Here is a 16031-nt window from a genome sequence, read left to right as displayed (position 1 = left end):
ATTAAAAGACAAGTATCCAGTATGAAGCTTCATTTGCATCACGCCTCTTTTCATTTGGACACCAAACTATAATTCAATCAAAACATTTTTGGTTCACATACGGTTTATGAGAACGTAGACGCACAACATAAGTTGGTTATGATAAATATATCATACCAATGGCTACAGGGGAACGCCCACTTCACACCTCCACTAGTTTGTTATTCCGTGAAAGACTGCAAGCAAAACTGTGCGTGTAAGATTTGCTATGTGTTTAAGGTCAATTCTACGAAGGCTTCAACCGCGAAGGCAAGGAGTCGATGTTGCCGTACGGAGTCTACACTTTGGATGATCTTAAACAATATGGCGCCGATAGGAATTGGTGTCCTTATTTTCTTTCCAGATTCGCTGTAAGTAAAAGGAAAAAAGCAATGTAAGATGAAAGAGAACCTGATGGCTTTCTTGTTCTGTATTTCGACTATACTCTTATGTAAATGATGAATAAATAATCATCATTATTTAATAAATAACATTTTCTGATTAGTTTTAACCACAGAAATCTAAACAAATATGCACTAAGTATATTATAGATTATACTTTTGTTATTGGACTTGTTCTAGACTTATAGCATGCGTTATGTTAATTGTAATAGGCTGTTGATTTCCTCAATAAATAAAATAAAAAAAACGGCAACACCGAGCTTTTTGAAAATTACTTTTTAACCGACTTCCAAAAAAGAGGAGGTTCTATATTCGACTGTATTTTTTGCGTGGTTTTACGTGATTACTCCGATATGGGTCTCATTTAATGAATAATAAAAAATATTCCACCTTTAAGGGTGGCAAACTGGGGGATGAATCCGGTTTTGGTTTCGCGCTTTTTCCAGTAACCGATTTCAATAAAACTTGGCAAATAGATGTAATTCCACGAAATATTGTGGCCGGTTTTACTTTTTATAAAAATGTTATTCATTTATACTATAAGCTAAGATTAAGATGACGATGTCAAATGAAATGTATGAATATATTTGAAATTAGAACATGTGCTTTTGAAACTTTATATTTCCCATTTCAGATAATTCACGCAGAAATCATAGTCTACTCCTATCACTACTTATTAGATCCTAAAATAGCCGATGTGGTTTCAAAAGAACTGAATAAAGAAGCAGTGGTGGTGTTTGATGAGGCGCACAACATAGACAACGTGTGCATAGACTCGCTTAGCGTTAAGGTTACTAGAAGGACCATAGACAAGAGCACACAGGCTTTGCAACAGCTCGAGAAAACTGTCGCACAGTGAGTACGTGTATTGCACCTTGGCGGCAAAACATTTTGTTATTTAATTTTATTTTAATGGGATAGATTAACAACATTATTATAAACAACGAAAAGTAAGCTTTCAGTAAATCTGTCAAATTCCAATGGCGACTGTACACAGCAATGTTTATTTTATTGAACATCATGATTTTTTTAAACATGATGCTATTCAAATATTTTTTGTGAAAATACTTCACTAGTTTGTTATAATTATTAGAGATGAAACGGATATCCGGTAACAATCCGGTATCCGGCCTATTTTTACTATCCGGCCTGATACCGGATAGTAGAACAATATCCAGCGGGATACCGGATGTTTAAAACTGATAAAAATTCATAATCAGTACGCCAAAGAACATGATTTATTGATTAAAGATGATAGTAATAGGATAAACAGCTCAGCATCTGTTTATTACTTATAACTGAAAGAACTATGAAGGTAGATAACGTTATTTGTTTAATTTAGTACTTAAATTTCAATAAAGGCAAGCTATGTATGCAATATAAAAGGATGAAAACCTATTTTTCTGCATTTAGTGGTAAAAGTTGGTTCTATTTATTTCCACAATAAACAAGACCCGTTTCATGGACAATTTTTCACTATAAACTCTTGCAAACTGTGTTAAATTTACTACTTTGTTAAATTTAGTTTTTTTAAATTCATTGCTGGCCATGGAAACAAAGTTCTTCAGCCGAAAACATAAAAATAAGTTTTTCTGTAAATATGGCCGCCACAAAGAGGATAGGCAATTTGAGGCGGCCTGCTTGGATTGACTCGAGATTCCTTAGAACGGGCCGATACGGGTATTTTAGTTCGAGATTCGTATAATTGAACGCGTTTTAATCTTCGATTAAGGCACAATAGCACTATCCTATTCCACTTTAAACTAGATTTCACAAAATAATTGAAAGTCAAAATAAAAACGACACTTTTCCCTCCAAAAGGTCCAGAGCGAATTCTGTTAAATTTAGTACTACTTGGTATTGCCAGACGACCAAATGGAAGGAATCGCGATCACGATCGATTGAACTGTCTTCAAATACAATGTATAGGTACAGGGTCAAGAGTACGTCAAGCTCGACACTTAACAGTTAAATCCAACTTTATGTCGTTCACTATAAGAACGGTCCAAAGTACGAAGTGTCAAGCTTGATGTGCTCTTGACTGTACCTACAATAATGAAATATGTAAGTATTTAGATTTTTTTCGAATTTGGTATCAGGGCTTAGAATTAGATAAATCACAAACAAATTATAATTTTTTTCCTTCTCCACCGCGAGAAATTTGCATTCGGTACAACAAACAGCACGGATATTAAAATATTGCCAAATTTGCGATTTTTTTCTGTTATGTATTTGTTTGTATTATCAAATAAATTAATTGGTTTGTATAAAAACCAAGTGGCCTCAATAAATCAAATCTTCAACGTGAAAGTGCAATCACGGGGATGCGCGCGACCGGCTTACATCCGGTCGCGACATGTTTACGGCAATGGGTCAGATAACCGGCGGCCGGATATTCGGCTATCCGGCCTAAGTGTTCGCCGGATACACGGATTCTCACGTCCAAATCACCATCCGTTTCACCTTTAATAATTATCGAGTTGTTATAAGATCAAACAAACAAAAAATTCCTTCGACCGACTGCACTCGAACCAATTTAAATACAGGAATGAAATAAACTTTTATTAATAATAATGGATAAAATAAATAGATTAATACCATGGTAGTAACAACATTAAAATAATGGAATTATTATATACTTTCTAGATTTGTTATATCTAATATTTTGACTTAGACTTGAATCCAAGGTCATTAAATAAATTAAAAAATAAATTAACAAAGTTTTACAGAGATTATTTTTACGGCCTCTGTGGTCGAGTGACTTGCACACCGGTTTTCATGGTGTCGCCATCTTTGAGGTCCCGGGTTCAATCCCCGGCCAGGTCAATGTAGAAGAACTAACTTTTCTATATTGTCTCGGATCTGGGTGCTTACCGTAACGTCGTTGTACCGTACCGTTGTTGTCGTCGTCGTACGGTACCGTCGTTGTTTCCTATTTCCATAGCACAAGTGCTTTAGCTACTTACATCACATAGAAACGTATATGATGTTGTCTAATATTTATTATTTTATAGTGAATTTACATTTCAACTTGAACTCCTGGAAATGTTTCATTTTTACCTAAAATTATGTGCAGTATTCGAGAACAGGATGCGGCGAGGCTGACCGTGGAATATGAGCAGATGGTGGAAGGCCTTCGCGACGCCGCCTTCGCTAGAGAAACTGACATGGTGCTTGGAAATCCTATATTGCCCGATGAGGTGCTTAATGGTAAGATTATGCTATATTGATTTAACTTAACATCAGCGCCTATTTTACACACAAAACAACATAAGGGGATTGTTGGCTTTGGATAAATGATGCAACTGGATAGGAAATTTAAGGGGTGAATGGGGTGGCCATGTCACCCGCAAGCAAAGCTTTTGGTAGAATGGAGGCCGTGGGCCAAGAAACGCCCAAGAGGAAGACCACAGATGTGTCAGTACGACGATATCAAAGGACTGGCGGGAATAAAGCGGTTAGAAACTGCTCAAGACCGGGAAAGATGGATTAAACTGAAGTTGATCTTAGAAGTTGAGAACGGCTGAAGAAGAAAGAAAGAAGAAAATTTATGTGATATTGTTTTACATCATTCACTCAGCTTATGAAAGTATTTCGTCACCCATTTAGGTAATTTTACAGCTATCAGCCCGACTAGAGATGTTGCTATTATCTGTAATTAAATTTGTATTGAATTGATTTTCATTTATTTTGTGTGAAATTACTCCACTAGTTTGTTGTAATGATTAATAGAAAGATCGAACACTTAGAAAAATGAACTTCGATCCGGCCGGATTCGAAACGACGTTTTCTAGCAAACTGTACCAGACGCTGTGCCAACTAAACCACGGAACGAATCAGCGGACCTCACGAATAATTCTATGTGCTTGTTGTCGGATCTTTGTATTTGGTTTTCAACGACTTTTTACCCGTAGCGCCATCTATGAAAGTATTTAGTCAAGCACGACTTAGTTTCTAAAGGTAGTAGCTTGTAGTTTCGTACACTTGAGTTTTTTCTATGATATCAAGCGAGACGGAGTCCTTCGCTTGGTAGTCAGCGCAACCCATTGATCTTATTAACCATTTAGATCATTTTACACCATCTTCGCAACTCTTTCAAGTATTCTCTTCCTAGACTACCTTAATTTTCCTAAGCAACGCTTGAGTAAAATGGTACATTGCGTATTAAAGGCGGTAAATAAGGAATTACGAACGAGACTCTATGAGAAGCCCAAATTCCCGTATCGCCTGTGATATATACTCGTACAATGCTTTTCATCACACTTGCATGTAAATAGTTTTTATCTACACATATATTATAAACTCTCTATAATGTGTTCAAAAACCGCAAATTACGACCAGCATAATATGAAAATGTTATTATTGCTTCATAACAATATCGAAATCGATGTTATTATTACATTCAAGTTTCGAACATCTCTGAAAAACAAAACAATTTGATTGGACCTCAATTTTAATATCAGTCGAGATGAAGTTTTAATCGAAATGAAATATCAATAGTAAACAATTTTGACAATTGTTATCGAACGATATGATAGGCCGATTCTAGTTTGTCTATGAATTAAAAATAAAAACTACGGTAGAAAAGTTTTTATTTGCCGCCATTTCGCCAGTCGTAACATGCGGTCCCTGAACACATCACAGAGGGCTTATAATATGTGTGTAGATAAAGCAGTGTATGTAACTGTATATGATTAAGCAATAAAACCCTCACTCGTATTTTAACGCCTTTCATCATGTAACAGTCACATAAACTACTATTTTTTAACTAAGTTAGTATATATTTTTTTACAGAGGTGGTCCCGGGCAATATTAGAAATGCAGAACATTTCCTAGGATTTTTGAGAAGGTTCATCGAATACCTGAAAACGAGACTAAGACTACAGCATGTAGTACAAGAATCTCCTGCAGGTATTTAAATAAATTGTTTCTATAGTTTGATGACTCTTGTAACAAGCAGTCATTTATTACCTTCGACTTGTCTGTAATAGTTACAGTGCCACTCAGAGCTTTAAATCGCAAAGAACTGAGGGACACTGCCACTGGACCTGTGACCCTGAGACATAAGTTGACAAGTCCCACGTGTCTGCAATTTCACCTACACCTTTACCCGTCGAAACCTGAATGCAGTAATGTTCACATTGGCGGCAGAAATAGGTAAGATGGCAGTAATTCCCTGGAGGAACTCTTTCACAAGGACTCTACTGCTAATTTTCAAAATCAAATCAAAATCAAATCAAAAATCATTTACTTCAGAAATTAATCCATATCGTTTGTTAGTTACAGGCACTTATCAACTATGTTAGTACAAGAATATTTAACAAATAGTAATAATTATAGATAAATATATATTATTTTATAAGAACGTACACAGGTTTATGAAGGGCATCCCACGCCTCCAAAAAAGGACCGTCCAGCCTCTCCGCCACCGTGGCCAGGAGGCTGTTGGAGCTGCCGCGCACGCGTCTTCTCAATGATGCCATGCGTTTGCGCATTATGGCATGGAAGCCATCAATCTGCGTTTCCGCGAACATTCCAGATGCACTACAATGACGCGGCAGCCCCAACAACATCCTGAACGCGTTGTTATATTGGACTTGTAGGGCGCTGTAAGCCTTCTGGGTAAAGTGTATCCATAGGCTGCAAGTGTAAAACGACTGACAGTACGCTCTGAATAAGGTAAGTTTTACGCTGTTAGTACACCTTGCAAACCTACGGATCAACATATTACTTCTGACTGCCAGCGCCCTACGCTCCCTCTCTACATCCACGTCATCCCTGAGTCCAGCTGTGACCCAGTGCCCCAGGTACTTAAACTCTGTAACCCGCTTCAGAGGTGTACCGTTAAGTGCAACAGGTGGTAATTGGTCTGGCAATGTCACCCCTTTCGCCTCAAAAATCATCAGCTCACTTTTAGAGGTATTGTACCTGAGGCCATGTTTCACCGCATACAGCTCACAAATTGCCACCAGCGTCCTGAGGGCACTGATGGAAGGGCTCAGCAACACCATGTCATCAGCACCTGTCCGTGCGGTGACGGATTAGAATACAATTCACCGCCCCTCTCTTCCCGTGGGTGTCGTAAAAGGCGACTAAGGGATATTGAGCAACCAGCTGCTCCACTGGTGGTAGGGCTTGAAAACCCGCCTGGTTAGTGACCACCGTGCGCATGATGGAAAACCCGCCAATTATTCGCTAGTCGGATGCGTTCCGGGATCAGTCAGCGTACAACCAGAGCCCGAGGGAACGCTGCCGCGACATTTGTGGTCTGTGGAGGCTTCCGCCGAACCAGTGCCAGGACAACTGCATTGACCCGCCGGCCAGGGAGACCCGTAGAAACGGTTGTTCCGCTGGCCGCCCGCGGTACAGTACAGGGGCCCAAGCGTGCTTAACCAGCTCGTGAGGCTGCCTCACCATGCCGCGCATAATCTCGGTGTGGTTCGTCGTGCCGGTTGGTGACCGGGAGGTGGGGTCCCGGCGGCCATTCCCGGGGGGGTTCGGGGGCCCTTCCGTCCGGCGGATCAGCGCAACTTGTCTGTAGGCAAGTCTCTGGGGAAGCAGGCCCCGCGATTTGACCGCTTGTGTCGCGGCACTGTTTTCTCGCTTCACGCCTCTTTTTCCCTCCAACATGTTAGCGCAAAGTACAAATTTCGGTCGTACAGCGGTGCACGCGCAGTTTCCTACAGCGGAATTGGTGTTTTTAGGGGACTTCAATGCTCACCACGAGTCGTGGTTAAGTTCCTCTAAAACTGACCATGCTGGAAGAACTGCCCACACATTCGCTCTCACACACGAATTAACCCAACTGGTGAATCAGCCCACCCGGATTCCAGATAGGGTTGGTGACGCGCCCTCTTTGTTGGACCTTCTGCTGACGTCTCGCCCGGCTGGATATCGGGTGGTGGTCCAAGCCCCTCTGGGCACTTCGGATCACTGCTTGATATCCACTAAAGTGGCAACGTTACTCCCACCATCACCTACTGTGGCTAAACGCCGCATTTGGCATTATGCGTCGGCAGATTGGGGCGGTATGCGGGACTATTTTGCATCCGTTCCCTGGCGGCAGCGCTGTTTTAGTGAGGTGGATCCAACAGCTTGCGCGACTGCCGTTGCTGATGAGATCTTAATCGGGATGGAATACTACATCCCGCATTCGGATCTCGTCAGTAAAGGGAGGCGCAACCGCTGGTTCAACCGCGAGTGTGCTGTGGCTGTTGAGAACAAACAGACTGCATACCGCGCTTGGATCAGGGGTCTAGCTTCAGACGATCCCAATACGAACTCACTTAAAACAGCCTACAATAATGCCACCAGGTCTTGCAAAAGAGCGTACATCAGAGCGGATGCTCAGCGCGTCGCACGAGTTGGCCAAGAACTCTTGACGCATCCCACAGGTAGTCGTAGCTACTGGCGTCTGGCCAGAGCCGTTGCGTCGAACTTCTGCCAGCCCTCGCTGCCACCGCTGAGATATTCTGACGGCAATCTAGCCCACAAGCCGCAAGATAAAGCCGACCTCTTGGCAAATCTGTTTGCGGCTAACTCCTGTCTCGACGACTGTAACGCACAGCCACCAACTCTACCTCACTGTGGCTACACGATGTCTGATATTCGTATCAGACAATGCGATGTGCGTACGCAGCTGCAGTCTCTCGACGTCCGGTAAGCTAGTGGTCCTGATGGTATCCCAGCGATTGTACTTAGGAATTGCGCAGCTGAGTTGACTCCCGTGCTAACGCGACTGTATCGTCTGTCGCTCTCTTCAGGTCGTGTGCCGGACTCTTGGAGAGAGGCTAATGTGCAACCAGTTCCCAAAAAAGGCGACCGATCAGACCCGCATAATTACCGTCCCATAGCCATTACTTCCATAATATGCAAGGTTTTAGAGCGGATCCTTAATAAACAACTGACCCAATACCTAGAAGATCACTCCATAATTAATGATCGGCAGTATGGGTTTCGTCCGAAACGATCAACGGGTGACCTTCTAGCGTACTTATCGCATATTTGGGGTGAGGCTATAGACAAACGTGGCGAATCGTTGGCTGTTAGCCTCGATATAGCCAAAGCGTTCGATCGGGTCTGGCACAAAGCTCTTCTCTCCAAGCTCCCGGCGTACGGTTTGCCAGCCCAGTTATGCAGCTGGATTGCCGATTTCCTTCGTGAGCGGAGAATTCGCGTCGTTTCTGACGGCAGCATTTCGAGGTTCGTGAATGTGAACGCCGGCGTACCGCAGGGATCCGTCCTATCTCCCACGCTTTTCCTTCTGCATATCAATGATATGCTTCCACTTGGGAATATTCATTGTTATGCAGATGATAGCACTGTTCATGGGGGATATCATGGATTCCCCGCAGCTGGGCGCGCCGATACTGACAGAGAGCGATCTGATCTTGTCGTTGAGCTCAATAGGATATTGGACCTCATATCTGCATGGGGATCCAGTAATCTTGTTGAGTTCAACGCCAAGAAAACACAGGTTTGCGCGTTAACAACAAAATTGTCGCCGTTCCTTCCCATGCCTTCTCTGATGAGCACAGCACTTTCACCTCGGAGCAGTTTCACCTTGCTCGGTATGGAAATCTGCTGTGATTTGAATCCAAGGAGCTACATCGAATCTGTGATCAAAACAGCCTCACGGAAACTCGGAGTCCTGAACAAGGTGCGACGTTTTTTCACGCCGGACCAGTTATGCCTGCTGTACAAAACACAGGTCCGGTCTTGCGTTGAGTATTGTTCGCACTTGTGGGACGGCTCCGCAAAGTACCTACTCGATGCCTTGGATAAATTACAGCGTCGTGCTACTCGAATTATAGGCGACGAAGAGGTCTCATCACGCCTTGAACCTCTGCAACTGCGTAGAGATGTTGCATCGCTTAGCGCCTTTTACCGCATGTACCATGGTGAGTGCTCTGAGGAGCTGTTCAACCTCATCCCCCCTTCCCCGTTCCTGCTCAGAAGCACGCGTGCTGGCCTTCGTAGTCACCGTTTCACTACCTGCCGCATTCCATCGCGTACTAAAAGGTTCGGTGGCTCCTTTCTCTGCCGCACTGTTGACAAATGGAACTCCCTACCGGCACATGTCTTCCCTCCCTCTTATGATATGGGGTCCTTCAAACGAGGCGTGAAGAGGCATATTGTAGGCAGGCAGGGTGGAGGCGGCTAGTGCAGTGAGGATTCCATCGCTGCACTAGGTTCCTTCGCGTTTGGATACCACTTTCCACTTAACATCAGGTGGAGTGGAGTCATTTGCCTGTCAGGTATAAAAAAAAAAAATAAAATAAAAATAACTAATGTTATTTACAAAAGTCCCATCTACCGAGCATCCTACCATGGCGCTGCTGAGCTCCTCCACCAGCCGATTGACGTAAAAGTTGAAGAGTATGGGCGACGTCAACCCCCCCTGCCTCACCCCACACTCCAACTTGTACGGATCGGATAGCACATCTGCCCATCTCACAACATTGTTTTGATGACTGTACCATTACCTGAACAACTCCACCAGCTCACCGGGTAGTGTAGTGTCTTCATACAGCTTCTGCCATAGTTTACCATAGGACACCAAGTCGAATGCCTTCGACAAGTCCAGGAAACATGCGAATACCGGTGTTTTCCTGTCTGTGTAGTATCGAACAGTGTGCTTAAGGCAAAGAATTGCTGCCTCTGTGGAAAGTCCAGATCTAAAACCAAATTGTGCGTAACTAAGTTTCACATGACTATCCAGTTCCCTGCCAAGCACACCGTCCAGCACTTTTGCAACAATTGTTGCCAGTGAAATGGGCCTATAGTTTCCTATGTCAGAAGCATCACCTGTTCGATTCTTTAAGATCGGCACTACCACAGTTGTCATCATATCATCAGGTAGATATGTGTGACCGACACAGAAGGTGATTTTAACTGCCTCCGTGGCCGAACGGTTACCATGCCGGACTGCCACGCAGAGGTCCCAGGTTCGATTCCCGGGCCGGGAGAAATATTTGTATGGCTTACATTTATTTCTCTCGTGAGTTTGGGTGTAATTTGTGGTTGTCTATGTGTGTGTCCATGGTACCTGCGACACAGGGTTTCCCTAGTGCGGGGCAATGTTGAGTGTGTGCGATATTTATTATTTATTTATTTAATACAAAAAAATAATTATTATACTACAAAGGTTTTAATCAATTAAATGTAAATAAACCGCAATAGAGTATTTTATGAAACATTACCAGCAGGCTTAGCATGAGCCCGAAGACAAAAGTTATCTCTTCTAATTGTCAATTTTCTTTCGAAAATGACGTCACTATGTATTATCTCTACAGGCTCGAGCATAAGCACTATGAGGTATAAGTTGTCGCGCATACTAATGTCAAATGAAGATAATTTCTCTCCAACCATAGCATGACAGCCAAATTTTGTATACTTTTGACAGATCGTCGTAGCGAAATATGTCTACTACCCTTAGTGCAGAAGACAGAAAGAACGCGCAGAGAAAACTTTGTCTACGGTAGAGAGTTTCTCTTCCTGTTACGGCGTGCTCGGAGGTGACATATAATCGGTAGAGTAGAGAGAGATATCTCTACGCGCTTAAGTTTTGTGTATTTCCCCTCATGCTGTGCCTGCTGGTCACTTATTGTAAAATTGTAATTATCTTTTTAAAAACGGTTCTAAATATATGAGAATATTTTCATGTAATAGACAACAAATCAAAGTACCTATTTAAAATAGTACTAAATATTATAATAATAAATATAATGTATATATAAAGATGTTTATCTACACACATATCATAAACCCTCTATGATGTTTTCAATCACCGCAAATTACGACCAGCATAAAGGTAAACTGTTTTGTTAGAACAAATTTCTTATCTGTGAAAATGTTGTGCTTCATATTAATGTCAAATTGATTTTATTATTAAATTCAAATTTCGAACATCTCTGAAAAACAAAACAATTTGATTGGAACTCAATTCTAATATCAGTCGAGATGAAGTTTTATTGGAAATGATATGTCAATAGCAAACAATTTTAACAAATTTCACACGTTACTTGATATCGAACGATGTGATAGTTGGGGCCGACTCTAGTTTGTCTATGAATTAAAAAAAACTACGGTTGCGTGTCATGCGTGAGAAAAGTTTTTATTTGCCGCCATTTCGCCAGTCGTAACATGCGGTTCCTGAACACATCACAGAGAGCTTATAATATGTGTGTAGATAAAGCAGTGTATGGAACTGTACATAATTAGGCATTAAAACACTCGTGAGATGAAACTCTCGTATTTTAATGCCTTTCATTATGTAACAGTCACACAAACTACTATTAATAACACGTATCACAATATTCATACGATAAACAACCTAAAATCGAGCCTTTAAAAAGATGACAGCTAATAACATGTGACCAAATTATCGAGTACAGCAGTAATACAACGTACGAAACTCACTACTAAATATTGTACTTGACCGGTTAACCAAGTGGCAGCTGAAGTTTGTTTATAAACCGTTATAATTAATTAACCTGTCAAGAATAATGATTAAGTTGATTATTCTTCTTGATAGGTTTCTTGAAAGACGTGGCGTCACGAGTGTGCATCGAACGTAAGCCGCTACGGTTCTGCGCGACGCGCCTGAACTCGCTGATGAAGACCCTGGAGATCCCCGACCCCTCGAACTTCGCGTCCCTCACCCTCATCACCCACCTGGCGACGCTGGTGTCCACGTACACGAAGGGCTTCACAATCATCATAGAACCGTTTGATGACAAAACGCCTACGGTTTCTAATCCTATTTTGCATTTCTCGTAAGTAGTTTTCATTTTATATGACGTTCGTCGTACGTGACCTTTTATACGACGTTCACGAAGTAAACTACAAGCAGCGCGTTTATTTTATAACCTCGTTTTGACAGTTGTTGGTTTGAAATGGAACGTTACACTGACTTATCATTTGAAACAAATAGATGGCGTTAATATTAATTCGTTAGATAATTGTAGAGGTCACTACTAGATAATTTAAAATTGCAACACATAATGTTGCAATGTTGGCGCTCCTGGTACAGGACAGGTTAGCCAACTGTAAGTATACGCAGGCGGGGATAACCACCGCGCCGCCGGCAGACTTTTTTTTTGTTATTTGGAAAAAATATATTAATATCCATAATATGTGGTAAAAATCAGCTTTATTGAAATAATTTTAAGTTGCAAAAATCTGAAAATGCTTTATGCTTATTATTATCCTAAACTAATGTTTTCAACCATAAAGCATCTTAAGATCTTTGCGATGAGAGTGCTTTATTTTATTATTCCATTACAGTTGCATGGATTCGTCAATAGCAATGAGGCCGGTCTTCGCAAGGTTCCAGTCAGTTATAATAACGTCAGGTACTTTTTTTGGGTTTATTCCACAAATCCCCACTGGTGTCAACAATGTCACGTTTACATCATACATTTAGATTTATTGTTTTCCTTAAATTTGTAATATCCCTTCACAGTGGGGAATAAATCCTTTTAACATTACAAAACAAAACTAAAAACACAATAAATGAATGTGATAGACAATCACACCAATTATACATATGTATATCGTCTCAAAATAGGGTATCAACTAAATATGAGTACTAGAGCAAGGAATACTCTGAGAGCACTAACCCGGAACATCCTTACCAGAAGTAATTTAGGAAAGTCCCTATCCAAAATTAAATGTTTATAAACTGTTTAGCTCTTTCATATACAGTGTGTTGATTTGCATTCTCGCCATATTTACAAAGGTCACTAAAAAAAGAAATCGTAAATTCATATTTTTTATTTAATTGCGGTAAACAAATTGATCCAAAGGTCATTGACTTGCACGGCATCGGCACTTGTAAACATTTTGAACAATGACCTTAAATACGCAGAAAGAAAACTTATTGGTAGATCAGAATACCGAACAGAATAATTTTTAAAATATTTTTAGATGATTTAGCATTATTTCTATTGTTAATTTCTTAAATATGGCGAGAATGCAAATCAACACACTGTATTTTAAATAAATAATAATATGGTAGAAGATAAACGTGAACAAATGTCTGTTTACAAAGGGCAACCCCTAGAGTTTCTTGCTTGCCTTGGGAATGAGCAGTAGAGTTTAATCAGTATGACGATGTCAAGTGTAATTTGCTTACCTATGAAATAAAGATACATTTGAGTTTGCAGTAAAACTTCTCACGCAATATTGCAATTCGAATACCGCGACGAAAGCGTTAGGCTCAATTTACGTTACGGTGGAACGGAATGTAACGAAAGCGTCAATTTCGCCTCGCTGCACGAGAAGACGCGCCCGGTCGCTGGAATAATCAAACATTCGCGAGATTTCCTAATATTTCGTCATCGTTTGACGTCACACTGCGCTTATTCTGTGCGATGCAACAGCCGAATCTTCTCGAATGTCTATTTCAATACTCAATATCGACCCCTCCGACGTAAAGTATCGTATGTCGAAATTGCCAAGTTTACAGGGAAGCGTTTTAAAGTTCTGAATTCACTGAAACGAACATAACAACAATACAACAGTAAACAAATAACAGTTTTATTCGGCAAAGCTCATTACTCACATAGAGTATTATAAAATCCTAGATATCGGTTAGATGATCTATGGTGATCACTATTTCAGTGAATTCAGAACTTTAAAACGCTCCCCTGTAAACTTGGCAATTTCGACATACGATACTTTACGTAGGAGGGGTCGAATATTTATTGCATTCATATGGCATACATGTCTTAAATTTAAAATAATGCTACACATATGAGCCCTTTATTAGGGATAACAATAACAGCAAAGGTAGGCCGAGGTTTCAATTATTAATTAAAATTGTTATTTATCAAATAATAATATAAAATAAAAAAATATGTCGTGTAATAAGAAAGAAATACGTCATATGATGAGTAGAATTATGTCACTTGAAAGTTAGAATTTAATTAGATTGCAATAGCATAACTTTATAGTATATAATTAACATTTATTTATTATTCAAATTTATTATAATACAATTTTTTTTTATTTGTCATCAAAGTATTCATTTAAATTGTAATAGCATTTATTAATAAGATGTCATTTTAATTTATTTAGAAACTGTGAATACTTTTCCTCGTTTTTAATAAAGGGCGGGAGCTCATTGAATATCCTCACCGACATCGAGTGGGGACTTGACCTGTGTATGTGTAGCCGAGATCGTGGCAGAAGCAATCTATTGCGTGGTCTAAAAATGTGTCGGTGAGCTGTTGTTGTGTGTTTAGAGCTGATGAACTTACTTGGTAATAACTGCAATAAATGTCGAACGAGCAAAACCCGGAAGCAGTTATAGGGGCGCGTCATCGACTATGAAATGAGGATATATTTGAATGTAACTCAGATACGGTTATAATACAAAGTTCGAACATTAAGAAAAAATCCTTCGATCCAGATGGATTTGAACCAGCGCCTTCAGCATACCGTGCTGTGTCAGAGTGTCTAATCCCAATCTCCGTCCGTAACAATTACTGTCAAATAAGTAAGTAAGTCGACTCGACGTACTTCGACTACACGTATTTGTAACATATTGTCGAGTAATTTCACAAAAAAATAATTGAATATCATGGTAGTATAACATCATGATATTCTATAAACTTAATAGCAGATACGGTTGTTAACGAAGAGAGGGGAAAAAAGACACCATTAAAAATCAGACTGAATTTGAATTTGGCTGCAGGTACGTTATCGCCACTGGACATGTACCCGAAGATTTTGGACTTCAATCCTGTCATCATAAGCTCCTTCACCATGACCTTGGCGAGGCCTTGCATTTTGCCCATGGTAAAGATTTCTTGCAATTTTTAACATAATATGTAAACAATGCACATACACGAGATGCATTCTTAAAATGTTTATGAAAATCAGAAACAACGACGCGGTATTACGAACACCCAGATAATATAGAAAAGTTAGTTTCTCTACATTGACCCGCCCGGGGATCGAACCCGGAACCTTTACAGACAGTGACACCAAGAAAACCGTTGTGCAAGCCACGAAAAGCAAGATATGAACTTTGATTTTTTTTTGACGTACACACTCATAGCCTAGGGAAACTATGTGTCTGGAAATTTAGCAAACAAGTAATCGGTGCAATTGAACGAGTTCATCCATTTTTAATTGCAGATAGTATCTAAAGGCAGCGACCAAGTGGCCATATCGTCCAAGTACGAAAGCAGGGACGATGTCGCTGTCATAAGAAACTACGGGCAACTCCTAGTTGAAGTAAGTTGTGTAAAAAACCGAAATATTTTCAATTCAATGGCACTGGTGTTTTTAATCCAGTGCTTGTGGCTTATGTTCGTCCGTTCGTTCGTTTATGTCTTGTATTCCACACGAGTTGAAAGCGCAATATGAAACATCATTGTATACTGCTAGTGTTGCAACGAGTACCGAATATTCGGCCAGGAGAGTAGCTGAATAGCCGAATAATCATCCAAACTATTCGGCCTGACTAACCTTACCAATAATTTTGTAAAATGGGACATACAATTGTTTTTTAATTTACTTTAATTAGGTTGATGAATTTTCACAACTTTTATTGTATTTTGGTTTGCAAATAATAAGTGATGGATTGATTTTGTTAGCGTT

General features: G+C 40.4%; 1 protein-coding gene across 1 annotated transcript in view; it reads left to right on the top strand.

Moving 5' to 3' along the window:
* Window positions 1-16031, top strand: part of LOC113240337 (general transcription and DNA repair factor IIH helicase subunit XPD) — a 30896-nt gene that overhangs the window by 3814 nt on the left and 11051 nt on the right. The window contains exons 5-12 of the mRNA XM_026477609.1: window positions 259-389; window positions 1054-1274; window positions 3496-3629; window positions 5214-5330; window positions 11956-12196; window positions 12708-12775; window positions 15121-15224; window positions 15567-15665. Of these exons, the coding sequence (XP_026333394.1) occupies window positions 259-389; window positions 1054-1274; window positions 3496-3629; window positions 5214-5330; window positions 11956-12196; window positions 12708-12775; window positions 15121-15224; window positions 15567-15665 (1115 nt within the window). The remainder of the gene's footprint in view (window positions 1-258; window positions 390-1053; window positions 1275-3495; window positions 3630-5213; window positions 5331-11955; window positions 12197-12707; window positions 12776-15120; window positions 15225-15566; window positions 15666-16031) is intronic.

Source organism: Hyposmocoma kahamanoa, unplaced genomic scaffold (genome assembly GCF_003589595.1).
Source record: "Hyposmocoma kahamanoa isolate Upper Pololo Valley unplaced genomic scaffold, ASM358959v1 134, whole genome shotgun sequence".
In the NCBI taxonomy this organism is placed as follows: domain Eukaryota; kingdom Metazoa; phylum Arthropoda; class Insecta; order Lepidoptera; family Cosmopterigidae; genus Hyposmocoma; species Hyposmocoma kahamanoa.
Note: the sequence above shows the minus strand (reverse complement) of the source record. Positions and strands in the feature narration are given on the sequence as shown.